Source organism: Artemia franciscana, chromosome 2, assembly GCF_032884065.1.
Source record: "Artemia franciscana chromosome 2, ASM3288406v1, whole genome shotgun sequence".
NCBI classification, from domain to species: domain Eukaryota; kingdom Metazoa; phylum Arthropoda; class Branchiopoda; order Anostraca; family Artemiidae; genus Artemia; species Artemia franciscana.
Genome location: NC_088864.1, coordinates 58,999,742 through 59,016,149, shown reverse-complemented (window position 1 = coordinate 59,016,149; position 16,408 = coordinate 58,999,742). Strand labels below are relative to the sequence as shown.

The 16,408-nt window shown below is 37.1% G+C and overlaps 1 protein-coding gene across 2 annotated transcripts in view; it reads right to left on the bottom strand.

Moving 5' to 3' along the window:
• The window catches only part of LOC136043851 (uncharacterized), a 29,898-nt gene extending 13,898 nt beyond the window's left edge, over positions 1-16,000 (bottom strand). Inside the window, exons 1-3 of one of the 2 annotated variants that reach the window (XM_065728800.1) lie at positions 15,908-16,000; positions 4,103-4,267; positions 274-482 (exon numbers count right to left, since the gene is read on the bottom strand). In XM_065728800.1, coding sequence (XP_065584872.1) covers positions 274-482; positions 4,103-4,198 — 305 coding nt within the window. In that variant the 5' untranslated portion in view covers positions 4,199-4,267; positions 15,908-16,000. Of the gene's footprint in view, positions 1-273; positions 483-4,102; positions 4,268-15,870 lie in introns of both variants that reach the window. The other variant, XM_065728799.1, reaches the window with a different exon arrangement.
• Between the last annotated feature and the right edge of the window lie 408 nt (positions 16,001-16,408).

The window sequence follows — 16,408 nt, the reverse complement described above, 5'->3', positions numbered from 1 at the left end:
AGGCATAAATAAATTATTATTATATTAATATTTAATCTACAAGCCTTTGTTTGACTTTTATACCCTTCTTCCTTCCCTTTTTTTCACAGCTTTTCTTTTCCCTTCTATTCAATCTTCCTTGATTCCAGTCCGGGGATATGTTTTTCATCTCAAGAATTGTCCAAAAAAAAACGTCCGATGTTAAAGAATGAAGTTTCTCCATAAGAGGTATCCTACGCTTTAATCGAAACTTTTCGATAAAGCAACCTTTATGAGACCAAAAAAAAAACTTACTGGTCAACTTCCACTTCGTCTGGTTCAAGAGCGTCAAAGAAGTCGTCGCTTGTTAAGGAGACGTTGTCTATATCAGGAAAAGTTTCGACTTCATCTTCTTCTGCTTTGGTCGATATTTTTATAGAACGAAACAATGTCCTTGATAAAGCTGCCTGAACTAGAGCGGCAAGTTCAACCGCATTGAAGTTTTTAGAAATGGAAGCAAGCTCCTAGAACGAATTAAAATAACAAGTTATGAAAAAGATTTTTTATCTGGGCAATACACGTGTCATAAAGCCCAAGACAAAGTAGACATCGGACGCAAAGCCAAAATGCAAAAAATTTCGGTGGACACATCAAGTATCTATAGTCACAGTCCGACGTAAATTACATTAAACAAAAAAAAATTTTTTTTAATGAAAGTAAGGAGCGACATTAAAACTTAAAACGAACAGAAATTACTCCGTATATGAAAAGGGCTTTTCGTCCTCTACGTCTCGCTCTTTACGCTAAAGTTTGACTCTTTCTCTTAACTCGACTTCTTAAAAATTTAAAAAACTTTAGCGTAAAGAGCGAGGCGTTGAGGACGAAAAGCCCCTTTCATATACGGAGTAATTTCTGTTCGTTTTAAGTTTTAATGTCGCTCCTTACTTTCATTTAAAAAAAACTTGTTTTTTTTGTTTAATTTCTGGACGTTTTTAAATTAATGCATTTTTTATCTTGGCTCTCCGCGCATAAATAATTAAAACGAAATTTCCATATTAATTTTTTGGGGCTAAATGGGTTTTTCAGTTATAATTGGAAGATTTTGAGAAAAAAGGAGCGAGAGAGGAGGCCTAGTTGCCCTCCAATTTTTTGATTACATAAAAAGGCAACTATAACTTTTAATTTTTTACTAACGTTTTCATAGGTAAAAAATATACGTAACTTACGAATTAACTTACGTAATGAACTTCTATATTCGTATGTTTTATTGCGTAAATGAGGGGGCTCACCTCTCGTCGATACCTCGCTCTTTACACTAAAGCTTAAGTTTTGTCCCAATTCCTTAAGAATGACCCCTGAATCACAAAGGCCGTAGAATAAATAGTTGAAATTACTAAAAATAATTTGGCGTAAACAGCGAGGTATTACGAGGAGGTAAACGCCTCATATGCGTAATAATTTCTGTTCGTTTTAAGTATTAATGCTGCTCCTCACTTTCAGTAGAAAAAACTTTTCATATTTATTTTTTCATTGTTTTTTTAAATATTACTAGAAAATCCTGCGCCCCCTCCATTGAAAGTCTCTTCCCCCATGGAAAGATCCTCCAACGTAACCCCCTGAAACCATCTGTACACTTCCCAGTAACCATTACTATATGTAAACACAGGTCAAAGTTTGTAGCTTGCATCCCCTCCCAAGGGGATTGCGGGGGAGTAAGTCGTCCCCAAAGACATAGTTATTAGGTTTTTCGACTATGGTGAATAAAATGGCTATCTCAGAATTTTGATCCGGTGACTTTGGGGAAAAAATGAGCGGGGGAGGGGGCCTGAGTGCCCTCCAATTTTTTTGGTCACTTATAAAGGGCACTATAACTTTTAATTTCCGTTAGAATGAGCCCTTTCGCGACATTCTAGGACCACTGAGTCGATACGATCACCCCTGGGGAAAAAAACAAAATAAACAAATAAAACACGCATTCGTGATTTGCCTTCTGGCAAAAAATGCGAAATTCCACATTTTTGTCGATAAGGGCTTGAAACTTCTACAATAAGGTTCTCTGATATGCTGAATCTGATGGTGTGATTTTCGTTAAGATCGTATGACTTTTAGGGGGTATTTCCCCCTATTTTCTAAAATGATGCAAATTTTCTTAGGCTCGTAACTTTTGACGGGTAAGACTAATCTTGCTTAAATTTATATATTTAAGATCAGCATTAAATGCAATTCTTTTGATGTAACTATTGGCATCAAAATTCCATTTTTTAGAGTTTGGTTACTATCGAGCCGGGTCGCTCCTTACTACAGTTCGTTACCACGAACTGTTTGATAAGCATCATTTAGGTTTATCTAGAAAGCACAAGTTTATCGTAAAAACAAGTTATAAGGTAATTGGGAAAGCTGTTGTACAGGGACATATCAATCATTTTTGTTCGCAGGGAGGGGGTGTCACACAAACACTTTTAAGTTCAATCCCAATCTCTCCACTCTAAGCACTTTACAATATTTCCGTTTCCCTCCTCCAACCCACAATGTACCCGGATCCCAACCGAATTGAAAACAAAACATCCGCGACAGGGGAACTTTCTATATATCAAGATTCATTAAGATCTGATCACCCATTGGTAAGCTAAATATACCTCAATTTTCATAAATTCCCCTCCCTCAAGCCCCCCCAGATGGTCGAATCAGGATAACGACAGTTGTCAAGTTAATTTAGCATGTCCCTGACATGCCTACCAATTTTGATCACCCTAGCATGCCCAGAAGCATCGAACTCACCAAAGCACTGGAAATCCCTCCCCCCACCAAAGAGAGAGGATCCGGTCCGGTTATGTCAATCATGTATAAAACTTCTGTTTATTCTTCCCACCAAGTTTCGTCCCGATCCCTCCACTCTAAGCGTTTTCCGAGATTTCCGCCCCCCAACTCCCCCCAATGTCACCGGACCCGGTTGGGATTTAAAATTAGAGCTCTGAGACACGAGGTCCTTCTAAATTTCAAATTTCATTAATAAACAATCACTCGTTCCAAAGTTAAAATACCTCATTTTTCTTTTTTTCGAATTGCCGAATTTGGCCCCCCAACTTTCCCAAAGAGAGCGGATCCGGTCTGATCATGTCAATCATGTATCTAGGACTTGTACTTATTCTTCCCACCAAGTTGCATCCCGATCTCTCCACTAAGCGTCTCCAACATTTCCGGATTCCCCTCCGACTCCCCCAATGTCACCGGACCCAGTCGGGATTTAGACTAAATTAGACTCTTTAATTAGTCTAACTTTAGATTAGACTCTGATTTACAAGGTGCTTCTAAACGTCAAATTTTATTAAGATCCGATCACTCGTTCGTAAGTAAAAAAAAATGCCTCATTTTTTCTTTTTTTCCGAATTAACCCTCCTCCCAACTCCCTCAGTAAAAAGCGGATCCGTTTTGTTATATCAATGACGTATCTAAGACTTGTGCTTATTCTTCTCACCAAGTTTTATCCCAATCTCTCCACTCTAAACGTTTTCCAAGATTTCTGACTTTACCCTCTAACTCCACCTCCCAATGTTAACGGATCTAATCAGGATTGAAATAAGAGCTCTGAGACACAAGATCCTTCTAAATATCAAATTTCATAAAGATCCAATCACCTGTTAAAATAACTTATTTTTTCCAATTTTTCCGAATTAACCGTCCCTCCACTCCCCCCCCCCAGATGTTCGAATCAGGGATCGACTATTTTAAATTGATCTGGTCCGGTCCCTGATACGCCTGCCAACTTTCATCTTCCTAGCTTATCTAGAAGTGTCCGAACTAGCAAAACCAGGACAGACATACCAAAGGACAGAAATTGCGATCGTTATATAGCCTTGGTAAAATATCAAGTCCCATAAAAAAAACACATGTGGGAAGATTACTTTTTTTAAATAAATCAAACATATTCATAAAAATTTTACATAACAAAGTAACCTAACCTAACCTAATTTTGTACATGAAGTTGTATATATGCTTTCAAAAATAGTGAACCTAGAGAGAGGACTTTCCGATTAAACTGATTTCCCTCGCAGATATCTCTTTGTTACATCAGCCAGCGGAAATCCGAGTCAGTACACATGGCTCAAATCTTTCCTAAGAGAGAGAATGTTAAAAAAAAACTTACCACTTTCTGATCCCATTCAGCTTCAGCAAACAGTTGACGTATTTTGGCTTCTGCACTGCCGACATACCTACTGAGGATCTCAGGACCACTGACCATTTCTGTTTTATGATTCTTCACCAGTTTTCGTATTTGTAGAGCCAACAGTGTTTCCCTGTGCCAGGGGGCCTATAAAACAAAATCCCTTTTACATGTTTCACATCTATAAAAGGGGCAAAATCACTCATTGTTCACAAATACTAGAACGTCAACACGAAATGCTATCCTTAATTTTCGTAACCATAACTTATCGAAGAGCCAAATTGACCAATTTCAGAGAACCCAGATTTCCTTTGTTGAAATTGACAGAAACAGTTGGAAAAATTCGGAGATACTGGAAGCACTGAAATCACCGAGAATCTTTAAGCAATTATATTAGCTAAATGGACGCAGCCCAGGTCATTAAAAGGGAAGCAATGAAATTTTACCGAGGTAAGAGGATTTGACTCATAAAAAAGTACATACTATCTCCAAAAAATCTTATCACAACTATTTCAAAGTATCCTTCTTCTTTCTTACCCTCCTCAATCCTTCTGTGCATATATTGTTGATATTCAAATAGTTCGTAGTACTGAATTGCAAGTAATCAGCGACTCAGCCCAATAGTAACCAAAACTAAACAATAGCAAATAGCTCATATGGCACTTGCGACGAAGTCGGAACCTAAAATTAGACTCAGAACTAGAGTTATCGATATCATCATCCTAAAACGTTAAGAAACACCGAACTCATCAAAACACAACAAATCCCTCCAATCAAACAGTTCGTGGTAACGAACTGTAGTAAGGAGCGACCCAGCTAAATAGTAACCAAAACTCTAAAAAACGGAATTTTGATACCAATAGTTACACCAAAAGAATCGTATTTTAATGCTGATTTTGAAGTCAAACAATCTTAACGAAAATCACACCACCAGATTCAGCGCATCAGAGAACCCTACTATAGAAGTTTCAAGCTCCCATCTACAAAAATGTGGAATTTTGTATTTTTTGACAGAAGACAGATCACGGATGCGTGTTTATTTGTTTGTTTGTTTTGTTTTTTGTTTTTTTTCTCCCAGGGGTGATCGTATCGACCCAGTGGTCCTAAAATTTTGCAAGAGGGCTCATTAAGACGGAAATGAAAAGTTCTAGTGCCCTTTTTAAGTGACCAAAAAACTGGAAGGCGCCTAGGCTCCCTCCCACGCTTATTTTTTCCCATAATCACCGGATCAAAATTTTGAGATAGCCATCTTATTCAGCATAATCGAATACCTTATAACTATGTCTTTGGGGACGACTTGCTCCCCAGTCCCCGTGGGAGGGGCTATAATTTACAAACTTTGACCACTGCTTACATATAGTAATGGTTATTCGGAAATGTACAAACGTTTCAGGGGGATTTTTTGGTTGGTGGGGGGGGGGTTGAGGGGAGGGGTTATGTGGGGAGAACTTTCCATGGAGGGATGTCATGGGGGAACAAAATCCCCATGAAGGTGGGGGCAGGATTTTCTAGCATTATTTAGAAAAAAATGAAAAAATAAATATGAAAAAGTTTTTTCAGCCGAAAGTAAGGAGTAGCATTCTAACTAAAACGAACAGAAATTATTGCGCATATGAGGGGTTCACCCTCCTCCTATTACCTCGCTCTTTACGCTTAAGTATTTTTTTATTAATTTCAACTATTTATTCTACGACCTTTGTGATTCAGGGGTCATTCTTAAGAAACTGGGACACAATTTAAGCTTTAGTGTAAAGAGAGGTGCTGACAAGGGGGCGAACCCCCTCATATACGTAATAAAAACATAAGCATATAGAAGTTCGTTACGTAAACTAATTCGTAAGTTACGTATATTTTTTACTAATAAAATCATTCGTAAAAAATTGAAAGTTCTAGTTGTCTTTTTAAGTAACCAAAAAATTGAAGGGCAGCTAGAGCTCCTCCCCGCTCCTTTTTTTTTCTCAAAATCAATCGATCAAAACTATGAGAAAGCCATTTAGCCAAAAAATGAATATGTAAATTTCGTTTTAATTATTCGTCTGCAGAGAGCCAAAATCAAAACATGCATCAATTCAAAAACGTCCAGAAATTAAATAAAAAAATTGTTTTAACTAGAAGTAAGAAGCGACATTAAAACTTAAAACTAACAGAACTTACTCTGTATATGAAAGGGGCTGTTCCCTCCTCAACGCCCCGCTGTTTAGGCTAAAGTTTTTTAATTGTTTTGAAAGTAGAACTGAGAGAAAGAGTCAAACTTTAGCGTAAAGAGTGGGGCGTTGAGGAGGGAACAGCCCCTTTCATATACGGAGTAATTTCTGTTCGTTTTAAGTTTTAATGTCGCTCCTTACTTTCAGTTAATAAAGCTGTTTTTTTTTTATAATTCCCCCAAAGAGTTCGGATCCGGTCCGCTCATGTCAATCACGTATCTATAACTTGAACTTATTCTCGAACTCGCCAAAGCACTAGAAATCCTCTCAACTCCCCCAAAGAGAGCGAATCTGGTCTGGTTATGTCAATCACGCATCAAGAACTTGTCTGATTCTTCCCATCCAACATCATCTCAATCTCTCCACTCTAGGAGTTTTCAAGATTTTTGTTCCTCCCCCTCCACTCCTATGTCCCGAATTGAAATTGGAGCAATCTGAGACATGGTATTTTTCTATATATCAAGTTTATATAGACTGTAATCAAGTCAATTTGCGCAGGTCCCTGACAAGCCTACAAGTTTTCACTCAAATACCTCATTTTTGCTAAATATTCCGAAATAACCATCCCCCTAACCTCCCCAAAGAGAGCGGATTAGGTCTGGTTATGTCAATAACATATCTAGGATATGTGCTTATTCTTCCCACCAGGTTTCATCCAGATCGTTTTCCGAGATTTCCGGCTTCACCCCCCAACTCCCCCTGGTGTCACCGGATCCGGTCGGAACTTGAAATAAGAGCTCTAAGACACGTGTTCCTTCTAAATATCAAATTTCATTAAAATCTTATTACCCGTTCGTAGGTTAAAAATACCTCAGTTTTTCTAATATTTTCCGAATTAACATCCTCCCCCTCAACTCCCCCAAAGAGTGGATCCATTCCGGTTATGTCAAGATCACGTTTCTAGGACTTGTGCTAATTCTTCCCACCACGTTTCATCCCGATCTCTCCACTCTAAGCGTTTTCCAAGATTTCCCATTTCCCCTCCAACTCCAATCATAAGAACCATAACAAGCAATCGACCTAAACATGATTCCCTGTGTTTAATCCCTAGACAAAGAAACTTACACAATTGTTTAATAGAAACCAAAAATACAAGAGAAATAAGTTAAAGGTTATTTCGGAGTCTCATTAAGAGGACGAGTACAGGAAATGATTTAAACAACTTCTTACGTAATTTTATATCTTTTGGGGGTTTGTTTTCCAGTATTAAAACTATGTTTTAGGAAAACATTAACGACATCCACCTCACTTTACGCATTCCATTGCATACATGATTATTATATATAGGCTATTAGCAAAATGCAAATACTGATCAAGCATAAAAGGAAAGAACTTCGTAAAATAAAATGGGAATATAATAAGTGGGATGTATATTTATCCATCACAAGTAGGGGGGTTGTAAAGTGAAGCAATCACAACTTAAATAGCTAAACTATTAATAATATTTTATTGTATTACCTAGAAATCAGATCAAAATTCCACATTTGTCCAAATTATCTTAATACATACATGATTAGCTATAGTGTTTTAGTTATATACTATACTAACTGTTTTACATATTAAAAGTAAAGCCTAATCACATATTAATGTTCAGCCTAATCTTGAAAAATACTGCTCATTTTTGAACATGAATCTTAGAATTGGAACAAAGCATTTAAATCCCAGACAGGGTCAATCATGGAGAAATTTAATACGAGACACATTATTCTGTGGATTTTTTCTTTTATTTAATAGAATAATTTAAATATATAATAAACAAATCAAGCCATATTGCCACCTAAAGGCAAACGAGTCCAAGCAAGCCCATTCATATAGCTGTGCTGCCTGTAGTATTGACCTTGATTGATACCGAGTATACGCTCTCAAATACGTTCCACAAAGCCACAGGATATCCCGAAGATGATTTTTTTATAGGAGGTGACTTCAATTTTCATAATCTCTTGTGGGAGGATTTCCGTATAACCCAGTTACTTGTAGTTCATCCGCCATCAGTCCCTTTATTGATTGTATTCATGATCTTGCTACTTTCAAAGCAATCAAGCAACCTATACGTTTTCCCCCCTACCAGCAACCAACATTACTTGACCTAGTCTTTGTATGCAAGAGTGAACTGATCCGAAGGATAAGTTATCTCCCACCTATTAGCAAAAATGACCACCTCGCCATTGAATTAGTGGACATGAAAATAAAAATGATATTTACAGACTACAAGACGATTAGGGTCACATTAAGGCATATTAACTGGGAGTTGACCCACCGGGGTGGGATCAACAGGCAGTGGGAGAAATTCTGGGCTCTACTCATAGAAACTAGGCAACAGAACACAGAAAGTATTACCCCTGTACCTAAGAGCTTACCATACATGACGGCTAGCATAAGACAACAAAGAAACTTAAAGAAACGCCATTGGAAAAGCGAGGCCATTATGAAAAATATGTCAAAGCCCATAATGAATGAAGGAATAGCACCAAACAACTGTACTATAACTTTGAGACAAGCCTCGCCTACCAAAGTAAGTTGAGCCCTAAAAAATTCTTATCATGTATCATTGAATTCTCGATATGTAGCAAGCACATAACACAACTAGATAAATTATCAAATAAATTTCAGCAGTAGATCCATAAAATGCTAAACAACAAGTGATGGAAACGAAGTCATTGGCACCTATAATATTGCTGATCTTCTGAATGAGCAATTTGCATCAGTCTTCAGAAATGAACCTGATAATGCTCCCATTCCCAACTTAAAAAGTACAACATCCAGAAGAAAATGGGTTGCATTATAGTTACTGCTTTGATGGTGAAAAACAGCTCAAAAGCCTGGATATCAACAAAAGTGCTGGTCCTGATAACATTCATCCTTGTCTGCTAAAAGAAGCTGCTTGTGAAATTGTCCCTGCTCTATCTATACCTTTTCAGCATAACTTTGATCATATGTATGTCACCTCCCAATAGAAACTAGCCTATATACCACCTATCTTTAAAAAGGGGGACAGATCCAAAGCTGAAGTTTATAGAAGTATCAGCCTCACGTCTGCTGTTGCAAATGTCCTTGAGAGGATTGTTAATGATGCACTTTTTCAACACCTTGTTACTAATGAAATTATCTCCAACAGGCAGAACAGCTTTCTCCCTGTAGAAACTAACATTCTAGACACTTACTTACAGGTTACCCAGTTACTGGAGGTATACCTTCTGGTTGATTTATTTCTTTTAGACCTAGCCAAAGCATTCAACAATATCCCACATAATCAGCTTCGTTTTCTGTTAGTAGCAGTAGGGATCCACCGTGAATTAGTAGACTGGCTACTGGACTTCCTGGCTGGTAGATCTCAGGCTATATGGCTGTTCACAACATACAGCAAATTTACCAATTCCCAGCCCTGTAATGTTCTACGCGGTGCTCACCAGGGAACAGTTTAGGGACCCACATTGTTTCTTCTTTATATAAATGATAAGATAACCAAAGTCAGCAACCACTTAACCCTTTATGCTTATGACTCAAAACTATTTAATGTACCTGATAAATCATCAATACAATCTGACCTTGACCACATTCAGGCATGGGCAGATGGGTCGCTTCTCTCTTTCAACATATCAAAATGCATCACCATTCATTTTGGTCACAATGATCCACTACAACAATACAGTATGGATGATAACCAGACATCATCTCCCATTCCTCTCTAAACTTGCACCAGTGACCTGGGAGTCACTATAAAAAATCTTCTGAAGTTCCATGAACACTGCACAAACTGTTTCCAAAACAAATTCTAGCCTAGGACTTCTTAAAAGAATTCTTACTAGCCAATCAGATGGAATCTTCTTGAAGCTATTCAAGGCAATTTTGAGACCTTGTACTTGACTTTGGAACTTGCCTTGCTGGTCCTTTTTACAAAGGTGATATACAGTTGATTGAAGGTGTACAAAGAAGGGCCAAAAATAAGCTCTCTACCCAGTTACCCAGCAAAAGACAAACATGAGGTCATCCGAAGAAGCTTTAGATTTGGCTAATATTTTGTTAGTTTCTCCATTATGTTACATTTGTCAATAGAATACAATGAAAAAACTTATCCCCATACCCTAAACCTTACCAAATATGATGGCTAGCATTAAGATAACAAAGAAACTTAAACAAACACTGTTCAAAACAAGAACTAACAGCTCATATGGCACTTGTGAAAGGTCAGAAGAGCCAAGAGCTCATATGGTATGAGCTCCAGCAAAATTCCAAGAATCAATAGATTGCTTTAGAAGAAAAATCAGAGGCTTAATGCCAGTCGGGATTTAAAATAAGAGCTCTGAGTCTCAAGGTCCTTCTAGATATCAAAATTCATTAAGATCCAATCACCCACTTGCAAGCTAAAAATACCAAAATTTTCAAATTTTTCCTCTCCCCTCAGTCCCCCAGATGTTCAAATCAGGGAAAACGACTTTATCGAGTCAATTTGTACAGCTCCCTAACACGTCTACCAATTTTCATCGTCCCAGCACGTCCAGAAGCTCAAACTCGCCAAAGCACTGAACCCTACCATCTAACTCCCCCAAAGAGAGCAGATCCAGTCTGGTTACGTCAGTCATGTATCTACAACATTTATAAGCATTTTCCAAGATTTCTGGTTTCTCCCTCCAGCTCCCCCCAATGTCAACAGATCTGGTCAGAATTTGAAATAAGACCTCCGAGATACAAGTTCCTTCTAAATATCAAATTTCATTAAGATCTGGTCACCTGTTCTTAAGTTAAAATAACTCAATTTTTCTAACTTTTTCAAATTAACAACCCCCCAGCTCCCCAAAGAGAACGGATCCGTACCATTTATGTCAATCTCGTATCTATAACTTGTTCTTATTCTTCCCATCAAGTTTCATTCCAATATCTCCACTCTAAGCATTTTCCAAGATTTTTGTTTCCCCCCTCCAGTGCTGTATGTCCCCGGATCTGATACGGATTGAGAATGGAGCATCTGAGATGTAAGATTCTTCTATATATCAAGTTTCATTGAGATCTGATCACCCATTTGTAAGATACCTTGATTTCACGTTTTCCAAGAATTCTGGCTTCCCCCTCCAACTCCCTTCAATGTCACCGGAACTGTTCGGGATTTAAAATGAGAGTTTTAAAGCACAAGATCCTTCTAAATATGAAATTCCATTAAGATCTGATCACCCATTTGTAAGTTACAAATACCTCATTTTTTTCTAATTTTACCGAATTACTCCCCCCCCCCCCCAACTCCACCAAAAAGAGTGGATCCAGTCCAGTTATGTCAGTTACCTAACTTGGACTTGTGCTTATTCTTTCTACTAAGTTTCATCCTGATCTCTCTGCTTTAAGCATCTTTGAAGATTTTCAGTCCCCTCCCCCTAATGACACTGGACTCAGTCAGGATAAAAAAATAAAATATCTAAGTTTTGAGGTCCTTCTAAATATGAAATTTCATGAAGATATAATCAGTCTTTTGCAAGTTAAAAATACCTCATTTTTTCTAATTTTTAGAATTAGCCCCCCCCCCCCTAACTCCCCCAAAGAGAGCAGATCCGTTCTGGTTATGTCAATCTTGTATCTAGGACTTGTTTTTATTTTTCCCACCAAGTTTCATCCCAATCCCTCCACTCTAAGCATTCTCCAAGAGTTTAGGTTCCCCCCCCATATCCATTTCACCAGATAAGTTTGAAATTTAACATATGAGCACTGAGACATGATATTCTTCCAAACATCAAATTTCATTAAGATCCAATCACTCCTTTGTAAGTTACAAATTTTTCAATTTTTTCCGAATTAACCACCCCCCCCCCCCAGATGGTCAAATCGGGAAAACGACTATTTCTAATTTAATCTGGTCTGGTCCCTGATATGCCTGCCAAGTTTCATCATCCTAGCTTGCCTGGAAGTGCCTGAAGTAGCAAGACCAGGACAGACAGACTGACAGAATTTGTGATTGCTATATGTCACTTGGTTAATACCAAGTGCCATAAAAGTATAAAACAGGTCATTGTGAAAAATAGGCTATGTCAAAGCCCAAAATTAAGGACTCTTGCTTAGCAACTGTACTGCAACCTTCTAAATGAGCATTTTGTTAGTCTTCACCCATAAACCAGATAATACAGTGAATTCTAAACAAGATTTGGAATCTTGGGAAGGGTTTAGGTTAGGAAAATGAAACTTTCAGTGATGGGTCTACAGACTAAAGTATGACCCAAGATAGTATTTTTAAGTACCCACCTCCACTCCTTCTCCCTGTTTGAGGGCACTGACCTTTGATTACATTTAAATATCTATGTTATGAAAGCAAAACAGATCTTCTGCTTAAATGAAGCACAAGAAGATTTTTCAGCTTCAAAACTTTGCTCAATCCCAATTTATGAGGTTTCCAAGATCTACAAATGCAATCCCTAAATTTATACATATATATGTAAAAAACATTAACATAAGAAAAAATTCTGCTCAAATAATAGGAATTTCATTTTTGAAACTAAAACCAGAGACAAAGAAGATGAAGATTAGGGTATAATGTTGTTTTGTTAAGATTCCAATAGGCAGTAACAAAGATGAGACAAGCCTTATGATAACCTTAAATTGCTTGGATGACCAATCTTTGTCTGCAGCTCCCATGAAGGCCTCCAAACTAGGGGCTAAGGCTGTTCCTTCACTTAGGGAGTTCCAGAACCCCACAACTCAACTTGGGAAGAAGTTTGTTTGTGGTCTGGTGTTGGCCTGTTTGCAGTATAGCTTCATAATGTGTCCTCTAGTTTTGGTTGATTGGTCAAGTTCAAGCAAATTTTGTTGCAAGGACTGAATGTGCAGCATTTTTTTTACACCATGATGACATCTTCTTCCCACACTTGCATTGATAGGAGAGGGCTGATGATTTTCAAACCATTGGCATACAGGTTCATTTTATTTTTGACAGATTGTGGGGCACCATTGATGTAAATGTTGAAGAACATTAGACCAATGATCCTTCCCTATGGGACTCCACTTTCCACCTGAATGCTATCTGAGTAAAATACCTGATTTTTCCTCCATAAAACTTTATGCTCTGGCTTCTATTTTTCAGGAATGTCATCACCCACTCAATAGCCTCGTTGGCTTACCAAATTGTGATTCATGAGCACACATGATCACATGATGACAGATCTTCTGCTTAAATGAAGCACAAGAAGATTTTTCAGCTTCAAAACTTTGCTCAATCCCAATTTATGAGGTTTCCAAGATCTACAAATGCAATCCCTAAATTTATACATATATATGTAAAAAACATTAACATAAGAAAAAAGTCTGCTCAAATAACAGGAATTTCATTTTTGAAACTAAAACCAGAGACAAAGAAGATGAAGATTAGGGTATAATGTTCTTTTGTTAAGATTCCAATAGGCAGTAACAAAGATGAGACAAGCCTTATGATAACCTTAAATTGCTTGGATGACCAATCTTTGTCTGCAGCTCCCATGAAGGCCTCCAAACTAGGGGCTAAGGCTGTTCCTTCACTTAGGGAGTTCCAGAGCCCCACAACTCAACTTGGGAAGAAGTTTGTTTGTGGTCTGGTGTTGGCCTGTTTGCAGTATAGCTTCATAATGTGTCCTCTAGTTTTGGTTGATTGGTCAAGTTCAAGCAAATTTTGTTGCAAGGACTGAATGTGCAGCATTTTTTTACACCATGATGACATCTTCTTCCCATACTTGCATTGATAGGAGAGGGCTGATGATTTTCAAACCATTGGCATACAGGTTCATTTTATTTTTGACAGATTGTGGGGCACCATTGATGTAAATGTTGAAGAACATTAGACCAAGGATCCTTCCCTATGGGACTCCACTTTCCACCTGAATGCTATCTGAGTAAAATACCTGATTTTTCCTCCATAAAACTTTATGCTCTGGCTTCTATTTTTCAGGAATGTCATCACCCACTCAATAGCCTCCTTGGCTTACCAAATTGTGATTCATTTTGTCTATAGTTGATGATGAGATACTTTGCCCAATGTCTTGGCAAAATCTAAGAGAATGAGATTTACTGGGTATCCCCTATCTAGGAGCTTTGTGAGAAATTGCATGCATCTATCAGATTTGTATCAATGAATTGTCTTGATCTAAATCAATAATGACTCAGCATAATAAGATTGTTGGAGGTGAAGTATCTGACAATGGCAGCATTTACAATTCTTTCCAGAATTTTCCCATCAACAAATGTAATGCAAACAAGGTGACAATTTTATGGATCTAATTAGCTGTCATATTTATGGAAAGGGGCAATATTAACATTTTGCCAGCCCTGGGGTACTGTCTTTCTATCCAGACTTTTGGAAGTGCTGAGAGAGGCAAGGTCAGCTCTGCATGAGCTTCCTTTCATGTCCAAGGATGAATTCTGTCAGGCCTTACAGATTTGTTCTGGTTTAGATTTTTCAGTCTAGCCTCAGTGTCATATTTACTGCCAGTAATTAGTAACATTGGTTTATCAACTGTAGTTTAGTTAGGTACAGGTACTCACACCATCCAGAATGCATTATATCAAATACCTAACCATCTTTATGTAAAAACTATTTAATTAAGATATACCTGCATTGTAGTTTTTCTTACCAAGACTAAGCTGATCATCTCTAATTGCAGAAAGACAAACTGGTTTTACTTAGATAAAACGCTTGAGTGTGGGTCCTGTAGCATACAAGTACCAAAAGAATTATCAAACTAATTAATAATTATTGACTAATTAATTACTAATTACTTTATTATATTATACTATTATATATAGGCTACTATAACTACTTTTATACTTTATATACTTTTATATTACTACTATTATTCTTTATATACTATTACTTTATTTATTATTTACTAATTACTAATAATATAATTATTAAACTATCAAAGAGTTATACCCTCACCACATTTGCTGAATAGACACATCTGCAATAGGGGGACGCTTGCCAGTAAATTCTGGATGCTATGATCGGCCTGGACAAGGCTCGAATGTCACCGAAATACAAGTTAGTAAGTAATTAAGTAAGTACTTGTTGAACAAGTAAGAAAGGTTTGCTCTAAATCTTGGGATTAAGGACTCGGGATGGCACCCTTCAACTTCTATATATATATATATATATCAAGATATATATCAATATATATATATAATTCTGGAAAAAAAATTCTGGAAAGAATTGTAAATGCTGCCATTGTCAGATACTTCACCTCCAACAATCTTATTATGCTGAGTCATTATTGATTTAGATCAAGACAATTCATTGATACAAATCTGATAGATGCATGCAATTTCTCATTTTAAATGTTCTTTTTTCAGGTTACTTTAGTAGGGGTTTAGCTAGTTTAGTTAACCATGTGATACCTTGGATATGAAGGAAGATTTGTTTTGTGAGGAAGAATTAGCACCAGTAAAAACTGTTGACATACAGGATTATTAACTGTCGATTACAGGCCTATACAGGATTCAGCTAGCTAGGCCTTGGAAGGGTAGCTAGAATTCACAAAAACCATTATGCAGTAGGCCGATGTTAGCCTATATAAGTAGTTTCAAAGATAATGGAGAAAACCAAACCTTCTTATCCTGGCTAAAATCAAACATTTTAACTTACTCAGGTCCACATCCTCTCACATGTTGAACTGTTAAAGTAAAATAATGGAGGTTTTTAGAAAAATAACTTAATTTTATTTGCTTAGGCTGAAGTAATTTTTTGAGTGCATTTCAAACATTTTGAAAGATGATATTTCAAGATGTTCATTAGTAAAAGGCATTTTCTTTATCAGAACAAAAGAGTTTAATGTAAACTATTTAAGAGACGCAAATGAAAACACTTAGAGTTGGCGAATGTAGTTAGCGCTGGCAAAATGAACCTTGTATTTTTTTCACTTTTTTGCCTTGGTCAAATAAGGATACATTAGGGTCTAAAAATACCATTGAAAGAGGACACTGTCGACATCTTTTCAAACCAGTCCTCTGTTAATTTTTATTTTCATTCTTTCCCTGAGAAAAAGCTTGCGTTTTTTTTTATTCTGCACTGAGGACGGTTAACCAGAGGTCTCAACCGAAATGTTTGCATTACCTTTTCTTTTGTTTTTCACTGATTGTTATTGTC